General features: G+C 39.5%; 1 protein-coding gene across 2 annotated transcripts in view; it reads right to left on the reverse strand.

The window, feature by feature from the left end:
- Window positions 1-3,418: 3,418 nt before the first annotated feature.
- The window catches only part of LOC115646745 (desmocollin-2-like), a 39,135-nt gene continuing 25,483 nt past the window's right edge, over window positions 3,419-17,070 (reverse strand). Inside the window, exons 13-17 of one of the 2 annotated variants that reach the window (XM_030552970.1) lie at window positions 11,652-11,879; window positions 9,644-9,765; window positions 7,599-7,826; window positions 6,677-6,722; window positions 6,506-6,596 (exon numbers count right to left, since the gene is read on the reverse strand). In XM_030552970.1, coding sequence (XP_030408830.1) covers window positions 6,687-6,722; window positions 7,599-7,826; window positions 9,644-9,765; window positions 11,652-11,879 — 614 coding nt within the window. In that variant the 3' untranslated portion in view covers window positions 6,506-6,596; window positions 6,677-6,686. Of the gene's footprint in view, window positions 6,597-6,676; window positions 6,723-7,598; window positions 7,827-9,643; window positions 9,766-11,651; window positions 11,880-17,070 lie in introns of both variants that reach the window. The other variant, XM_030552969.1, reaches the window with a different exon arrangement.

Below are 17,070 nucleotides of genomic sequence, written 5' to 3' on the forward strand. Positions count from 1 at the left end.
TTTAACCTTTTTGTATTAATTTTGTCAGGTGATATAGTGCTGACTAGAATTAAAACAGACTAATGGCCAAATTGTGACTGAATCTAAAGCAGCAATTCTCAAACTTTTGTACTGGTGACTCCTGTCACATAGCAAGCCTATGAGTGCGACCCCCTTATGAATTAAAAACACTTTTTAATATATTTAACACTTATAAATGCTGGAGACAAAGTGGGGTTTGGGTTGGAGGCTGACAGCTTGAAACCCCCCATGTAATGACCTCATGACCCTGAGAGGTCCCAAACCCTAGTTTGAGAACCCCTAATCTAAAGACATTTTGATGGGGTAGCATGTAAATGGTTCAAAGCACTTCCCACCTCATGCCTTTGTGCAGAAGCTAGCCATAATTCCAGTCCACACATAATGTCTGATCTGGTGGTGTTAATATTCTCAATGTGGGTAGAGAGGGGATGATAATAGCACCATGGCCTTGCTCAGCTGTTAAGACATTCATGTGATAGGGTTGTGATAGTTTGAATGTCATAATTTGGGGTAGAAGAATTATAGATGGAGCTGGTAGCCTCACCTATAATTAAGATTGCCCAAGTCTCCTCACTGTAACACAGTTTTCATTTGCTTACATCTTGGTCAAATTTTCAGGCTGAAATTTCCTCAAGCTGGACTTTTTGGGTTCAGCCACATCAGATAACCAAATTAGGCAAAAACACTGGTGCTGATTTCTTGCATTTACCAGTTTTGTTGAGAAGTTTAAGCACCTCCACAGCTTTGGATAATGGGCTTGAAATTTGTTGGGGAAGGGGATAAACCTTGGCATCAGAGTGTGTTAGAGTTTCGGTTTTTTGTTTTATTTCTGCCTTTTTTTTTTCTGCTGTAACCATGAAAACTTGACCAATTGACAAGCCTCTGAAAAATTGCTGTTTGCATATGCTCAGAGACATCTTAGAATTTGGTAGCTGAATTCCCAAAAGAGTCCAGCAATGCTGAACATGCTCCATCCCAGATCTACAGAGTGTTAAGCAGGACTTTCCCTAAAATTACTGGCCCAGATAGCACTGGCCACCAACATTGAGATCAGGGAGTTCTCTCCTGTGCTCTCAATGCTCCCCTTGGCTGGCGACCTAGACTCCCATGAGGGAAGAATTGCCTGACACAAAGGTAGAGAGGACAAGACTGGGTGTGGGAGAGCGGTGGAAAGATGGAGACTTGGACCTGTGTGTGTGTGTGCACGCACGCAAGACTAGTACTTGCTGGGTAAGAAGACTGGGTCCTGGGGCTGGGAAGAAGACTGGGTAGGATGGGGAGGGAGGAGACTCGGAGCCTGTGGTGGGGGAGCAAAAAAGCGAACTGGTGCAGGGACAGCTTGAAGGGAACACAGAGCAGGAGTCAGGCTTGAGGTGGGAGGAAGAGGGAAATGCATCTGGCTAGTATTGCAAAATGCCGTCCAGAACCTGTAAAGGAACCCAAAGATTCCCAAATTTCACCAGTCCTCTGCTATCAGCAACCAATTCTGACGCTCACTGTAAAAGTATAGGCCTTGTCCCCCTTTAGTGACTGGTCTGCAATTTACTACTGCTGCCAGTTACTCCATTAGTTCAAGAGGCAAGGGTCTGTGCAGTGGGTCTACAGATTCCAACACTGCTGACACCAGGTGGGTGTCAATGTGATTCCACACGCTGCAATAGCTTTTTTCAGTTTGCTTATGAAATAGCATCCAAACATTGTATTAAAAGATTAATGTTGCAAAGTCACACTCAAAAGTTACAAAATGTTAGAATTAAGGGTTGCCTGTGCAGCCTCAATTTGACCCCTTGTGTATATTTACTACAATACAATCTAATTATCTGCCTCTTTCAGTGCTATGAAGATATGTTTGTGAAGCAGTTGGACACTACAAGCTGAAGTCTGGCATTTAATAACTTCTAAGTACTTGAGTTGTAACCTTAATATTATTTTAATAATTTTTGTAGGTCTTGAGGTTACATAAAGACTTATTGAGCCAGAGCACATGTTGTGAGGTGTGGTGAGGATCCGATTCATGGTTTCAACTGAAATTCCCAAAGGTTTTCTGGTTGAATCTAAATACTTCAGGGATGATATGGAGCAAACATTGGGGTGGAGGCAGCAATATTTGTTAACATATCACATCAGCAGAACTGAACTGGAAAAAGGGGTAAGGCAAAGACACAAAGCTTGACTTATAGTGTTATTAGATATTTTGAAACCCATCTCCATTGGAAATGTAGCTACCCCAATCACCTGCATTTCTGCCTCTGGGAAAGTAGTCTTTTGACTCAAAATCATCTCTTCACTTACTAGAAGTGCCTGTGACAGAAACAAGGAATTAGCTTGAAGTGAGGGCAAACCATAACTTACATGAGTGGTCTTTGCATGGAAGTAATCTGACTGCAATGCGACATACTTGTGTAAGGCTCTGTAGAATCTTATTTCATTCCATTTGCCCTACTCACATTTTCTCGTTTCCTTCTCAGGCAGCTATTTGGTAAAGTGTTGCCGATACAAAGGTAATGCCGTACATAGCTGGAATAAGTAATTTAGTTTATTTGTAATCATTAGAAAATTGCCTGACTGCTTAGAGGTTGTAAAGTTCAACCTACCACACATCAGCTGAAGACACACTTATTTCAGTATCTGAATAGGACTGTCTTTTTAAAAACAAGAATATCAATTTGGACCTTACTGACTAGAGGAGGGGTCAGCAACCTTCAGCATGCAGCCCATCGGGGTAATCCACTGGCAGGCCACAAGACATTTTGTTTACATTGCTGTCCGCAGGCATGATCCCCTACAGCTCCAAGTGGCCATGGTTCACTGTTCCTGCACCAGAATTCTCCATTACAAAGAGGAGTTCTGCATAAAAATCAGTGGGCTGTTTGGCCCAGGTGTGGTAGATAAGTAGTTTTCCATTTAGTTGTTCTATATATTGGAAAAGTATTTAACTACAGTAGTTCCCCTAATTAGATCAGGTAACCTCCATGGCTAACTTGTAACAGTACATATTTTAATTGATATTGCATAGGCCTCGTCCAGACTAGGGGAGGAAAATCGATCTTAGATACGCAACTTCAGCTACGTGAATAACGTAGCTGAAGTCGAATATCTAAGATCGAATTACTCACCCGTCCAGACGGTGCGGGATCGATGTCCGCGGCTCTCCGTGTCAATTCCGGAACTCCGTTCGGGTTGATGGAGTTCCGGAATCGATGTAAGCGCGCTCGGGGATCGATATATCGCGTCTAGACTAGACGCGATATATCGATCCCCGAGCAATCGATTTTAACCCGCCGATACTGCGGGATAGTCTGGACGTGGGCATAGATTCAGGTCTACATCTATCCTTTTTCTAGCATACAAGGAATGAACTACTTTTGCAGTCCTTTTATTTTCCAAAAATCCATTTTATTACTCACTGTTGTACAAAATATATATTTTTTAAATGATGACATTAAACAAGATAATGTTTACACAACTAGACAGGTTTTGAAATTACCTAGTTGGAGAGAACAAGTCATTCAAGACAGTAACAATCAGTGAAGTATACATTTTCAAATACTGTGTGCTTAGTGCAATTTTTTTTTGGTTAAGTTTTTGTTTTAAGATTTATAAATTTTATTGTTTATTCAAATTCTCAAATTAGATTAGACAACCTATTTTAAAATTATTTTCCTAATGTAGGCTATTACCTTTTTTAGCATAAAGTTACCAAATTTAACAGGAACACTACCAGGCAGGTATGGCACCGCATTTAGGCTTGGTAGTAACAAAAATACTTCACAAAACTGAATAGTAATGTCAAAGGAAAATGGTTTTTTTGAATTGAAACATTCACCTGCTATTCAAGCAATGCATGCAGCAATGTACAAGTGAAACTGACTCATTTTAATTGAATTGTCCAAGCTGAGTAAAATGAACAAAATAAACAGAATAAATGATGAATGTAAATTAGATTGGTAACATGCTTTTCGCTCCAATACATTCAATTAAGTCACACCAAGGATGAATTCTTTTGGCCCTAATTTTTAAACAGAGTACCACTACTCTGGTGTCTTCTTGAATAATGAAAACATAGTTCTGGAATTTTACTTTTTAATGTGTTTTTTTTTGTTTGTGGTTACATTTACCATGGACCTTCATGAGTCAAAAAGTCTTTCTTACAGCTAAAAAAGAGATTCTAAACGGAAGAGGAAATCAAGTCATCTTAAAATATCTACACCTAACATTGAAGATACTGTATATGAAAACAGAGAAACTAATAATTTCCTTAGGGCCTCCTCTTCAGTTGGTGTGAGGACAGCATAGCTCTATTTGCATCAATGGAGATATGCCAATTTACACTGGCTGAGGACCTGGCCCTTAATATACAAAGAAACTCACTGGTGTGGGTGAGTAGCAATGCCATCAGGATTTACTTTTATTGTAACAAGACTAGTTCAGAATATCTTGGATCTTATTAAAATCTTTGATCTCAGTGACGGTCTTGCCTTTAGTGTTGGCAGCGGACATTCAGCTCCACTGCCAAACAGACTACTGATCATCTAGAATATCATTAACATTTTCATCCTTGTGAAGACTATTTATCACAATTAAATCTTATTAGAAATATTCTGAAGTCTACTTACAGTCTGATAGATAAAATGTTACTTAAAGCGTAAAGCTTTGTATCTACCTTTTGCAGTTCTTTAGACAATTAGGGTTTTGCTCTGACTTGTAACCGTGTGTGGAATTCTCATTGTCATCAATGGCAGTTCTCCATACAGACTCAGAGCAACATGACCCTTTATTGTCATGGATAACTTGTTCTTAAAAATCATATAATACAGGTTAAAAACAATTTCCATCCTAAGGCATGTGTTTACAGAGCAACTCCTAAAAGCAGCATTTAAAAAAAGAAAAAAAAAAGAAAAAAAGAGAGAAAGAAACTTAAGTTTCTCTCTTTTTTTTTTGTTTTATAATACAAGGGAAATTTATTTAATGCACAAAAGAATCTTGGGAGCACAGCAAAGATGAATAATTTACCCTGGATAGCAAATATTAACCAGCTGAAGACTTATTGATTTCAGGAATTGGTGGTTTATATCTTACTATCACAATCATGAGGTCACAGTCTTATATACAGTACAGTGTTAAAGTATTTTAAAAGGTTAACTTTAATTATGCTTGGGCAATCCATTTGTTAACTTTCGTCAGGGATCTGTCTATATTTGTACCTGTGAGTAAGTTACAACTCCTCATATTAATAAATAGTAGGATATTTACTGTCCATAACAGTAGGCTTCATACTTAAATTTTTCTTGAAAAAAATTCATCAGTGTTGTCTGTGTTCAGTTTTAAGCTATCTTTTGTGTCACTTCTGCTCACAGAAAGAAATGACTGATTCTATAATATGATTATAAATAAAGTTGTCACTGCCTCCTTTGCCTTGGGGTCCTTTTTTCCCCCTGCAGCGACACATACCTAACCTGAATTTTACAGTAGGCATGAGTAGCTATATTGTATAAAACTTGAGGCAGTATTCACCATCTCTGATGTGGTTATACTGAAGCTCACAAACAGCTGAGGTACAAATTTTATCTAGAAAACAGTAAGTAATACTTCTGGTAGTCACGAGTTCAAGATATGGGGTCTCTTGTACTGCACTTGCATTACAATAGTTATCCCTATATCCTGAACTCATGTTCTCCAAGCGTATTACTTAAAGTGCTTACATACAATACCTACCTACATCCCTTGGGATAGTTTGGTGGGCACTAGTCCAATAGGAGGAAATATACGTTTGAACATTGTTACATATATACAGTACATACTAGTTTGTTTTTCTTTTTGTCTTCCATCCAACAAAGTTTCTTCCAATGTAATCCTCTAGTATCTTAGTCTGAAATTTTACTTGTAAAATTAAAAAAAAAAGTCTTGGATCTCAATTTGTACAGGTAAGACATTAAAACAAGTTATTTTGATATACACTATTTTTTCCTATGAAGAAAAAAAAATGAAACAGAGCTTTCCACCTCTCAAACCAAATAAAAGAAAACTTTGAAGGTGAATACTTAAAATAAGGAATACACTAAGTCTTGTATTAAAAGTAAACACAATAGAAAATATAATGTTAAGTAGAATGCAACATTATTGCATTCACATCATTTTAAAAGAAACACCTAAGATATAAACTTTAAAGTATAGGTAATGAGTACAGGAAAAAATTATTATGTACTGCAGAATTAATGTAGGATTTACATCCTTATAACAACCCTAAATATATTTTGTAAACCACTTCCCTTAATAAGAAAAAAAATACAGAATACGTTCAAGTTTAAAAATATCTATCCTCTGAGAGGCACGAAAATACCATTTATTTACAGATTTCAGTACTCTGATAGGTACTCTTATCTCTTTACACATGTTTCTGCTAATGTCCTAAACTTGGGTTCCAACTGATCTAAAAAGTCAAGCACCTCCTCTTCTTGATGATCACTGCAGCAGCCTACAGAACCAGCCAATGATCCTCTTCCTTCATAGTTATATGGAAGGACATAATCTTCAGAATGCTTATTTTCTTCATTCTGTCTGCACATATACACCTTCTGCATAAAAAAAAAACATACTATTAGTTTTCTTTAACTGTTATCCTAAACGTATGGCATAAAAATAATTTTTGATTTACCTTTCATTGTTTAATTTTTAATCAGAGTCTGTCCTCTAATGGGTTCCTACATACAAAAAATGCACATGATTGGTCTATATCATTCATACTATAAAATAAGTATTTAACAAAAATCATTTTCTACTGATCACACACAATAAAATGTGAAGAAACTGGTTAACCTGTTAAACAATTAAATCCATTTGAAAACAAGATTAAAAGCATTACTTACACAAATACAGCCCTACCAAATTCACAGTCTATTTTGATCAATTTCACAGACAGAGAGTTTTAAAATTGGTCAATTTCACATTTTCAGACATCTGAAATTTCACGGTGGTGTAATCATGGGGGTCCCAACCCAAAAGGTACCCAGGAGGTGAGTCTGATCTCATTTTCCCCCTCCCTGAGCAGCCGTACCGGCGATGGACAAGTCCTGTCCCTCCCCAGGTTGGAGCGCTCCCAGTAGCATGGGAAGATCAGATTTCACAGGGAAGGGCTTATTTCACGGTCTGTGACATGTTTTTCACAGCCAGAAAACTAGCAGGGCCCTATACATAAAACTTGTTTTTTGGTGCATGGTGCATATATATTTTTTAATGTTGCACAGCAATATGTGCATCACATCCAGCATGTGCATCAGGCATTAAATTTTATCTCTTGGAAGCATTTAGATAAAAATCAGTACAACAGACAGTTAGACCAAAACAAGTACATCTATGCACATACACACTGCAGTCACATTCTAAATGGAAAATAACAGTTCTGCTTAAAAACTATTTTGGTGTGTTTCTCTTTGGGGGTAATTGGAGATAGTTAAATGATTGTCTTTGTTTTGCTCAAAGAGTGGTCTAACAAACGTCAAAGGGAGGGGGCAGGCGGAGGGGAGAATTGTCATAAATTCAAACAGTATGATATCTGAGACAAATATCAAAATACTTACTTCACCTAGACGAGAATGCATGAAATTCTGCCATTCTGAGTATGAGTATCTGCCTTGTTCCATGGTGGACTGTCCATATCCCCTGACTGATTCCAGGGTCTGATGTCCTCCTTTGGACATTTCAAAACTCTGTCCCCCAGTTTTTACTTCACGTCCTATTGTGCCCATGCCAACCCCTTGATCACAAGAATTTACAGTTGCAGTTTGTAGAGGAATTATATTTGGATCCTAAAAACAAAGATAATAGTGGGGGAGGGGGAAAAAAATCTTACCAAAATACTTCAGATGTAAATTTTTCTAACAAAAATATTTCCTTTTCTTTATCACCTTTTGTTTTGGACATATCACTTCAAAAGGATACAGGACTTGGAAATGGTCAGTGCTTAAACTGAAATGTCTCATTTTGTGTGCATACAGTATTGTACTGAAACCACTGAGCACTCACTGATGTCTAAAGACATTTGTGCATAAATTATGGGCAGCTGATGGCCTTTAGATACATATAATTTAGAGAGCCTCCTACAAAGGACCATTTTGGGAAGCAAAAGCACTCAGATACTTTCATATTACAGATCATTTGCTAGTATTCTATAAAGTTATATAAATAAAACAACATTATTTAGGTTGCAAAGTCAAGTACTAAAAAGTTGCAAAGCCAAATTTATAGTTGCTTGTGCAACCTTCATTCTGTTCCCTTGGGCATTTCAGTCTTTGCACTGAATGAAGCTGGAGTCCTGTAGAAAAAAATTGTATATGACCACATAATTAAAGACTTTCACAACGCCTAGACACAAGGATGCCTGTGTAACCTTAAATAGGCCATCATAAATCTGACATTTCCTAACTTTTTGAAACCTAAGTAACATTTTAAATGTCATTAACTTTTTAATAGGAAAAAACTGCTACTGTGTGCAACTGTAACACTTCCCTATACCCCAAAATAATGCATGATTATGATTTGAATCCAGAAGCTGCAGCATGGACTGATATTATCTGAGCAACATTAGGTAGCAGCAGAAGGTTGTTATTCCACAAGGGGGAGATAGACGGAGTCTGGAGGGTGGCTGAGTGTGGAGAGCCCTGGCTCAGTTCTCACCTCCCCTTCACCTCATCCCTCCACTCACACACTTAGTTTGGGGAGCTCCTTCCCTGCATAGTGTCCCAAAAAGGGGAACTAGGTTGGCCCATGGCAGTTTGGAGGGGCGGGGGGGTGTTGGAGCGGAAAGAGGGGAGACTGGTCAGGTTCTTCTTCTCCTTCCTTCCCATCCCACTCCCATGACCCTGGGAGGTAGGGATGTTGCCCGGAGAGGGGGGTCACAGGTTACTGAAACTGTGTCAGATCAGGGATGAGACCTGGCTCTTTTTCCTACCCTAAAGGTAAAGCTGCTCTGGCAGCTCCTAGGTGTTCCTATGGTGATAGCAGCGCTGCTATAGCAGCATGAGTCCAGCCTTAGAAGCTTCAGGTGTTTAGTGACTTTGCCATTTTGCAGAATGAATGTTCCCCTTGCAATTCTGTCATTTCCAAACTTAAGTGCTTGATTTTGCAACTTCAAATGTTCTTTTAACCACCTGAGCTAACAGAGTAACTGATAACAGTTACATGCTGTTATCCCCTGTATGGACCAGCCACTAGAAGTGGGAGAGAAAGAGAATGTGCCAGTGGTTTTCTCATATACTTGCTTACAGCAGAGGAATGTGTAAAGACTCAGGATTTCTGGATTTAATTCCAGTTTATGGAGGAGAGTGTGTCCTAGTTATGAGGCTTTTCTGTCCAGGTCCTCACAGCCTGTCCGGGTCTCCCTCTACTAAACCTGACCTCAAGATTTGAGCCCCCTGCTCTTTCCTATTTAACCCATCCCTCTATTTAAAAATTAAACCATGCTTTTCAAATGAACAATACATTTACAAATGCATTATCCTAGCTTTTTAATGTTTCACTTACTCATTGATTCACAAATTTGCAAAGGGTCTCCATGTCATACTGTGGTAACTACAATACCTTCATTACATGTTCCTACAGTTAAATAAATAAAAACACAACTCACCATCACCTCTTCTCCTGGTGCTTCTGTGTTTGATATAATTAAGTTCTGATTAGCTAAATCATCAGGCACATGTTTACTCACAGCCCCCGTGCCATAACAGCCACAAAGTGTAATCAGGATTACTACACAAGGGAAAATAAAATGAAAGAGGATCTTGAGTATAAGGTACTGGATTTTTGTATGTGTCTGAGAGGAATATGTGCATAGTCCAGTATTGATAAAGTACTTGGATATGTGTCTGGAGATAAAATATGAAGTGTGATTAGTGACTGGCAAATTTGAAGCCTCTGAATACTCTGGTGTGCAAAAACTAGAGCTGTCAATTAATCACAGTTAATTCACACGATTAACTCAAAAAAATTAATCACGATTAATCGCAGCTTTAATCGCACTGTTAAATAGAATACCAATTGAAATTTATTAAATATTTGTGAATGTTTTTCTACATTTTCAAATATATTGATTTCAATAACAACATAGAATACAGAGTTTACAGTTCTCACTTTATATTATTTTTATTACAAACGTTTGAACTGTAAAAATGCTAAAAGAAATAGTATTTTTCAGTTCACCTCGTAAGTCCTGTAATGCATTCTCTTTATCATGAAAATGTAGATTATTTTTGCTGCATAACTGCACTCAAAAACAAAACAAAGTAAAATTTTAGCGCCTACAAGTTCACTCAGTCCTACTTCTTGTTCAGCCAATGGCTAAGACAAACAAGTTTGTTTACATGTATAGGAGATAATGCTGCCCGCTTCTTATTTACAATGCCACTTGAAAGTGAGAACAGATGTTTGCATGACACTTTTGTAGCCAGCACTGCAAGGTATTTACATGCCAGATCATGCAAATATTTAGCATGCCCCTTCATGCTTCCGCCACCATTCCAGAGGACATGCTTCCATCCTGATGACACTAGTTAAAAAAATAATGCATTAATTAAAATTTGTGACTGAACTCCAGGGGGGAGAACTGTACATCTCCTGCTCTGTTTCACCCACATTCTGCCATATATTTCATATTATAGCAGTCTTGGATGATGACCCAGCACACGTTCGTTTTAAGAACACTTAAAACCCGCATAGAAGTTACCAATGTGAAATTTCTAAAGATAGATACAGCACTCGGCCCAAGGTTTAAGAATCTTAAGTGCCTTCCAAAATCTGAGAGGGACAAGGTGTGCAGCACGGTATCAGAAGTCTTAAAAGACCAACACTCTGATGTGGAAACTACAGAACCCAAACCACCTAAAAAAGAAAAAAAATCAACCATCTGGTGGCATCTGACTCAGAGGATGAAAATAAACATGCATCGGTCCACACTGCTTTGGATCGTTATCAAGCAGAACCTGTGATCAGCATGGACGCGTGTCCTCACAATGGTGGTTGAAACAAGAAGGAACATATGAATATCTTGCAATGCTGGCTAAAACTGTCCCATGCAAATGCCTTTTCTGACTTTCACGACACTGTAAACAACAAGCAAGCAGCATTATCTCCCACAAGTTTAACTTTCATGATAAAGAGTGCACTATAGTACTTGTAATGAGAGAATTGAAAAATACTATTTCTTCATATTTTTATTACAAATATTTGTAATGAAAAACACAAAAGTGAGCACTGTACACTGTGTCCTGTTTTGTAATTGAAATCAATATATTTGAAAATGTAGAAAAACATCCAAAAATATTTAAATAAATGGTATTCTATTATTAACAGCACAATCAATCACGATTAATTTTTTTAATTGCTTGACAGCCCTAAAAAATTACTATACAAAATCCCAACATCAACTCTCCCCCAAGGGAGGAAGAGAAGAAAAGAACCATAAGTGACAGATATTAATCACATTTAACACACTTCCAGAAGTTGCTCAGATACTGTGGTGATGCAGGCTATGTAAGAATCTTAATAGAAGAGGCAGTGTCAATTTTGAAACACAATCTAGTATCTGATTTTAAAAAGAGAACAATTTGCATTTCACATAAAAGTATCAACATACTTACATAGCAGTAATAGTGATCCAAGAATCATTGCAAGGATGGCCCATACACCAAGAGTAACAGCTGGTGAAACTTGTCGGACCGTACCACAATCACTTGGAGTAGTACAATCACAATAGTTAACTGAAACCACACTTGTTCCTTGTCTTCCTTTATTATCCCTCACGGTGACAGGAATTTTATATATTCCATATGGAATATCAGTCCTTGGTGAAAGTAATATAGATTTATCTGCAAAAAAGATAAAACAAATCCAATGTTGAACGTTAAACAATTGTTACCTTTTCTTTGCACGTGATGCAAAGGAAATTTCTAAGGCTCCAGCCCTACAAAGGAATCCATGTGGATGGACTATATCAATTAAATACATAAAGTCCCACTGAAGCCACTGGTGTATTAAATGAAGTCAATGAGACACTGTACAAGGGTAAGAGACCTCCTTGCAGGATTGGAGCTTAATTCTCTAACTTTCATTTACTGGATAGGAAAGCAGTTATTCTGTGTGGTACCATACAGTTAAGTTATATCACTGACATGGACAACAAAAATATTTCTAAGATTTACACCTCTTCTCTAAGTATACTTTGTTAATGACTAAGAACAGGAAATGAAAAGTGAGAGCTGCATAGTCCTCTTCTGAAGGTCACTAGTATGAAACTTTGGTAGGGTTTGCTATTGTTTGTTTTCAGTTTTATTGATTTTAAATGATATTTGTTTTCACAGTGAAGATGCCAGCCGATGCTCCTGATGAAGGGACTTTCTGTTGTCGTCTTTTTTTTCTATTAAAGAAACAGAAGCTAATTAAATTTTCCTCCATTCCCAAACATGGGAACTGCCATACTCAGAGGAGCAGTCCTAGTTTAGTATCTTCTTTCTGGTAGTGAGTGGCCTTACAGCAAGATGTCTTACAGATGACTTACAGCAAAATGCCGGGAGGAAACCAAAGCCCTGAGGTAAGTGGGGAAGTCAGATACCAGGAGGAAGCATGAGCAGGAAAGCGCAATAGGGGAGGACTCCTGCCTCATACTGAGAAAGCAGGATGATCAGCGAGTTACAGGCAAGTCTCATCTTACGCAGGGGTTCCGTTCTGCAGTTAGCGCGTAAAGCGAAAATAGCGTAAAGTGAAACACGCATTGAGTTGAATGGTGGGCGGAATCACCCGCACTACAGATGCAGTTTTTATATCGTTGTTTTTCTTTTTTCCCCCATTTTTGCTGATCACACAAAGCTGAATTCGCGCATGTTAAATGCGCCTAAGATGCGACTTGCCTGTATCTTAAGTGCCTATACACAAATGCAAGAAGCCTGGGAACAAGCAGGGAGAACTGGAAGTCCTGCCACAGTCACGGAATTAAATGATTGGAATAACACTTGGTGGGATAACTCACGTGACTGGAGTACTGTCATGGATGGATATAAACTGTTCAGAAAGGACAGGAAGGGCAGAAAAGGTGGGGGAGTTGCACTGTATGTAAGAGAGAAGTATGACTGCTCAGAGCTCCAGTATGAAACTTTAGAAATACCTAAGAATCTCTGGATTAAGTTTAGAAGTGTGAGCAACAAAGGTGATGTCGTGGTGGGAGTCTGTTATAGACCATCAGACCAGGGAAATGAGGTGGACGAGGCTTTCTTCAGGCAACTAACAGAAGTTACTAGATCACAGACCCTGGTTCTCATGGGGGGACTTGAATCACCCCAATATCTGCTGGGAGAGCAATACAATGGTGCACAGACAATCCAGGAAGTTTTTGGAAAGTGTAGGGGACAATTTTCTGGTGCAAGTGCTGGAGGAACCCACTACGGGCAGAGCTTTCCTTGACCTGCTGCTCACAAATGGAAGAATTAGTAGGGGAAGCAAAAGTGGATGGGAACCTGGGAGGCAGTGACCATGAGATGGTCAAGTTCAGGATCCTGACAAAAGGAAGAAAGGAGAGCAGCAGAATGTGGACCCTGGACTTCAGAAAAACAGACTTTGACTTCCTCAGGGACCTGATGGGCACGATCCCCTTGGAGAATAACATGGGGGACGGGGGGAAGATGGAGTCCAGGAGAGCTGGCTGTATTTTAAAGAATCCTTATTGAGGTTGTAGGAACAAACCATCCCGATGTGCAGAAAGAAAAGTAAATATGGCAGGCGACCAGCTTGGCTTAACAGTGAAATCCTGGCCAAACCGGATAGTCTCTACGCAAAAGAATAAATGGACACAAATCTGACATCAGGAATCATAACAGGCCTTAACAGAGACTGGGAATGGCTGGGTCATTACACTAACTGAATCTATTTCCCTATGTTAAGTTCTCCTCACATCTTCTATGGGTCATCTTAATTATCACTTCAAAAGTTCTTTTTCTCCTGCTGATGATAGCTCATCTCAATTGATTAGACTCTTCCTGTTGGTATGCATACTTCCACCTTTTCATGTTCTCTGTATGTATAAATATCTCCTGTCTGTGTGTTCCATTCTATGTATCCGAAGAAGTGGGCTGTAGCTCACGAAAGCTTATGCTGAAATAAATTTGTTAGTCTCTAAGGTGCCACAAGTACTCCAGTTCTTTTTGCGGATACAGACTAACACGGCTGCTACTCTGAAACCAGTGAAATCCTTGCTGATCTTAAGCACAAAATGAAGCTTGCTAGAAGTAGAAGCTTGGATAAATGACATGGGAGGGCTATAAAGATATTGCTCAGGCATGCGGGGTGAAATCAGGAAGGCCAAATCACAACTGGAGCTGCAGCTAGCAAGGGATGTTAAGAGTAACAAGAAGGGTTTCTACAGATATGTTAGCAACAAGATGACGATCAGGGAAAGTGTGGGCCCCTTATTGAATGAGGGAGGCAACCTAGTGACAGAATGTGGAAAAAGCTAATTTACTCAATGCTTTTTTTGCCTCTGTCTTCACGAACAAGGTCAGCTTCCAGACTACTACACTGGGCAGCACAGTATGGGGAGGAGGTGACCAGTCCTCTGTGCAGAAAGAAGTGGTTCAGGACTATTTAGAAAAGCTAGATGAGCACAAATTGATGGGGTCGAATGCACTGCATCCAAGGGTGCTAAAGGAGTTGGCAGATGTGATTGCAGAGCCATTGGCCATTATCTTTGAAAACTCATGGCAATTGTGTGAGATCCCGGATGACTAAGAAATGGCTAATGTACTGCCCATCTTTAAAAAAAGGGAAGGAGGAGGATCTGGGGAACTACAGGCCAGCCTGCCTCACCTCAGTCCCTGGAAAAATCATGGAGCAGGTTCTCAAGGAATCAATTTTGAAGCACTTAGAGGAGAGAAAAGTGATCAGGAACAGTCAGCATGGATTCACTAAGGGCAAGTCATGCGTGACTAACCTAATTGCCTTCTGTGAGGAGAACTGGCTCTGTGGATGAGGAGAAGGCAGTGGACATGTTATTCCTTGACTTTAGTAAAGCTTTTGATACGGTGTCCCACAGTATTCTTGCCAGCAAGTTAAAGAAATATGAGCTGGATGCATGGATTATAAGGTAGATAGAAAGCTTGCTAGATCATCGGGCTCAATGAGTAGTGATCAATAGCACCATGTCTAGTTGGCAGCCAGTATCAAGTGAAGTGTCCCAAGAGTTAGTCCTGGGGCCAGTTTTGTTCAATATCTTCATTAACGATCTGGAGGATGGCATGGACTGCACCCTCAGCAAGTTTGCTGATGACACTAAACTGGGAGGAATGGTAGAGACAGGATACAGAGGGACCTAGACAAATTAGAGGATTGGGCCAAAAGAAATCTGATGAGGTTCAACAAGGATAAGTGCAGAGTCCTGCACTCAGGACGGAAGAATGCTATGCACTGCTGCAGACTAGGAACCAAGTGGCTAGGCAGCAGTTCTGCAGAAAAGGACCTGGGGTTACAGTGGACAAAAAGCTGGATATGAGTCAACCGTGTGTCCTTGTTGCCAAGAAGGTTAACGCCATTTTGGGCTGTATAATTAGGAGCAGTGCCAGCAGATTGAGGGATGTGATCATTCCCCTCTATGGCATTGGTGAGGCCTCATCTGGAGTACTATGTCCAGTTTTGGGCCCCACACTACAAGAAGGATGTGGAAAAATTGGAAAGAGTCCAGTGAAGGGCAACAAAACTGAATAGGGGGCTGGAGCATGTGACTTATGAGGAGAGGCTGAGGGAACTGGGATTATTTAGTCTGCAGAAGAGAAGAATGAGGGGGGAATTAATAGCTGTTTCCAGCTACCTGAAAGGGGGTTCCTAAGAGGATGGAGCTAGACTGTTCTCAGTGGTAGCAGATGACAGAACAAGGAGTAATGGTCTCAAGCTGCAGTGTGGGAGGTTTAGGTTGGATATTAGGAAAAAACTCTCTCACTAAGACGGTGGTGAAGCACTGGAATGGGTTACCTAGGCAGGTGGTGAAATCTCCTTCCTTAGAGATTTTTAAGGTCAGGCTTAAAAGCCGTGGCTGGGATGATTTAGTTGGAGTTGGTCCTGCTTTGAGCAGGGGGTTGGACTAGATGACCTCCTGGTTCCTTCCAACCCTGATATTCTATGGTATAAGAAACCAATACTAAATAACAATGAGTAAGATGCCCACTAGAGAAGTTTCTTCCCAACTCCCACCAGTTACTGGTTGGCTTTACCTTGAGACATGAAAATGTATATCCCTTCTAAAATATTTCAGTTTGTCTAATGAAACTCTAGAAATTTATATTAAAAATATCCAATCACTTTTTAATCCCTCCAAACTCTTGGCCTCATTAATACCTTGTGGCAGTGAGTTTCATATGTTAAAAGGAAATAGATACACAATACAAAGTTGTTAGTTTGAAATTTGATGCCCTCAAGGTAACAATGTGATGATTAGGAACAGCATGAAAAGGAGTGTCTAACCACAGTCAAATTTTTGTAGTTATCATGGTACAGGAGAGTTTGACGGAGGAAGTGTGAAATGGCTTTGAGAATGTTTACGGGGAGCTCCTTGCAGATACCAGAGAAAGAACAAACGTGTTTGTTGGACAATCTGACAAAATGGGCAACCTTTCCTTATTGGGAGAATGGAGGCAGAAATAGACATCTCAATAAATGAATAAGATTTATAGGTAGGTGAGATAGACCAGAAAGGGGCTAAAGTAAAGAGTCTTAGGTGAAGACAAGTAAATTTGTGTGTCTGACTCACTGGAGAAGGAGGGAGATGAGAAAAGGGGAAGGAGGAGGAATGGATGAAATGACAAACTAGGAAAATGATCACTGGGACAGCATTTTGAATGCATATAAAGTAGGGCAATGTTACATTTGTCAAGGCCAGAGAGGAGGAGGTTGTAGTAGTTAAGAAAGAATGTGGTGAGAGCCTGAACAGGAATTAGAGAGGTCTGGAGAGAGAGAGAGGAAAGGCTGAATCTTACAGATGTTGAGATACAGGAAATAATCAGGGCAAAACACATTTTTTCC

The sequence above is a fragment of the Gopherus evgoodei genome, chromosome 2 (assembly GCF_007399415.2).
Source record: "Gopherus evgoodei ecotype Sinaloan lineage chromosome 2, rGopEvg1_v1.p, whole genome shotgun sequence".
NCBI lineage: Eukaryota > Metazoa > Chordata > Testudines > Testudinidae > Gopherus > Gopherus evgoodei.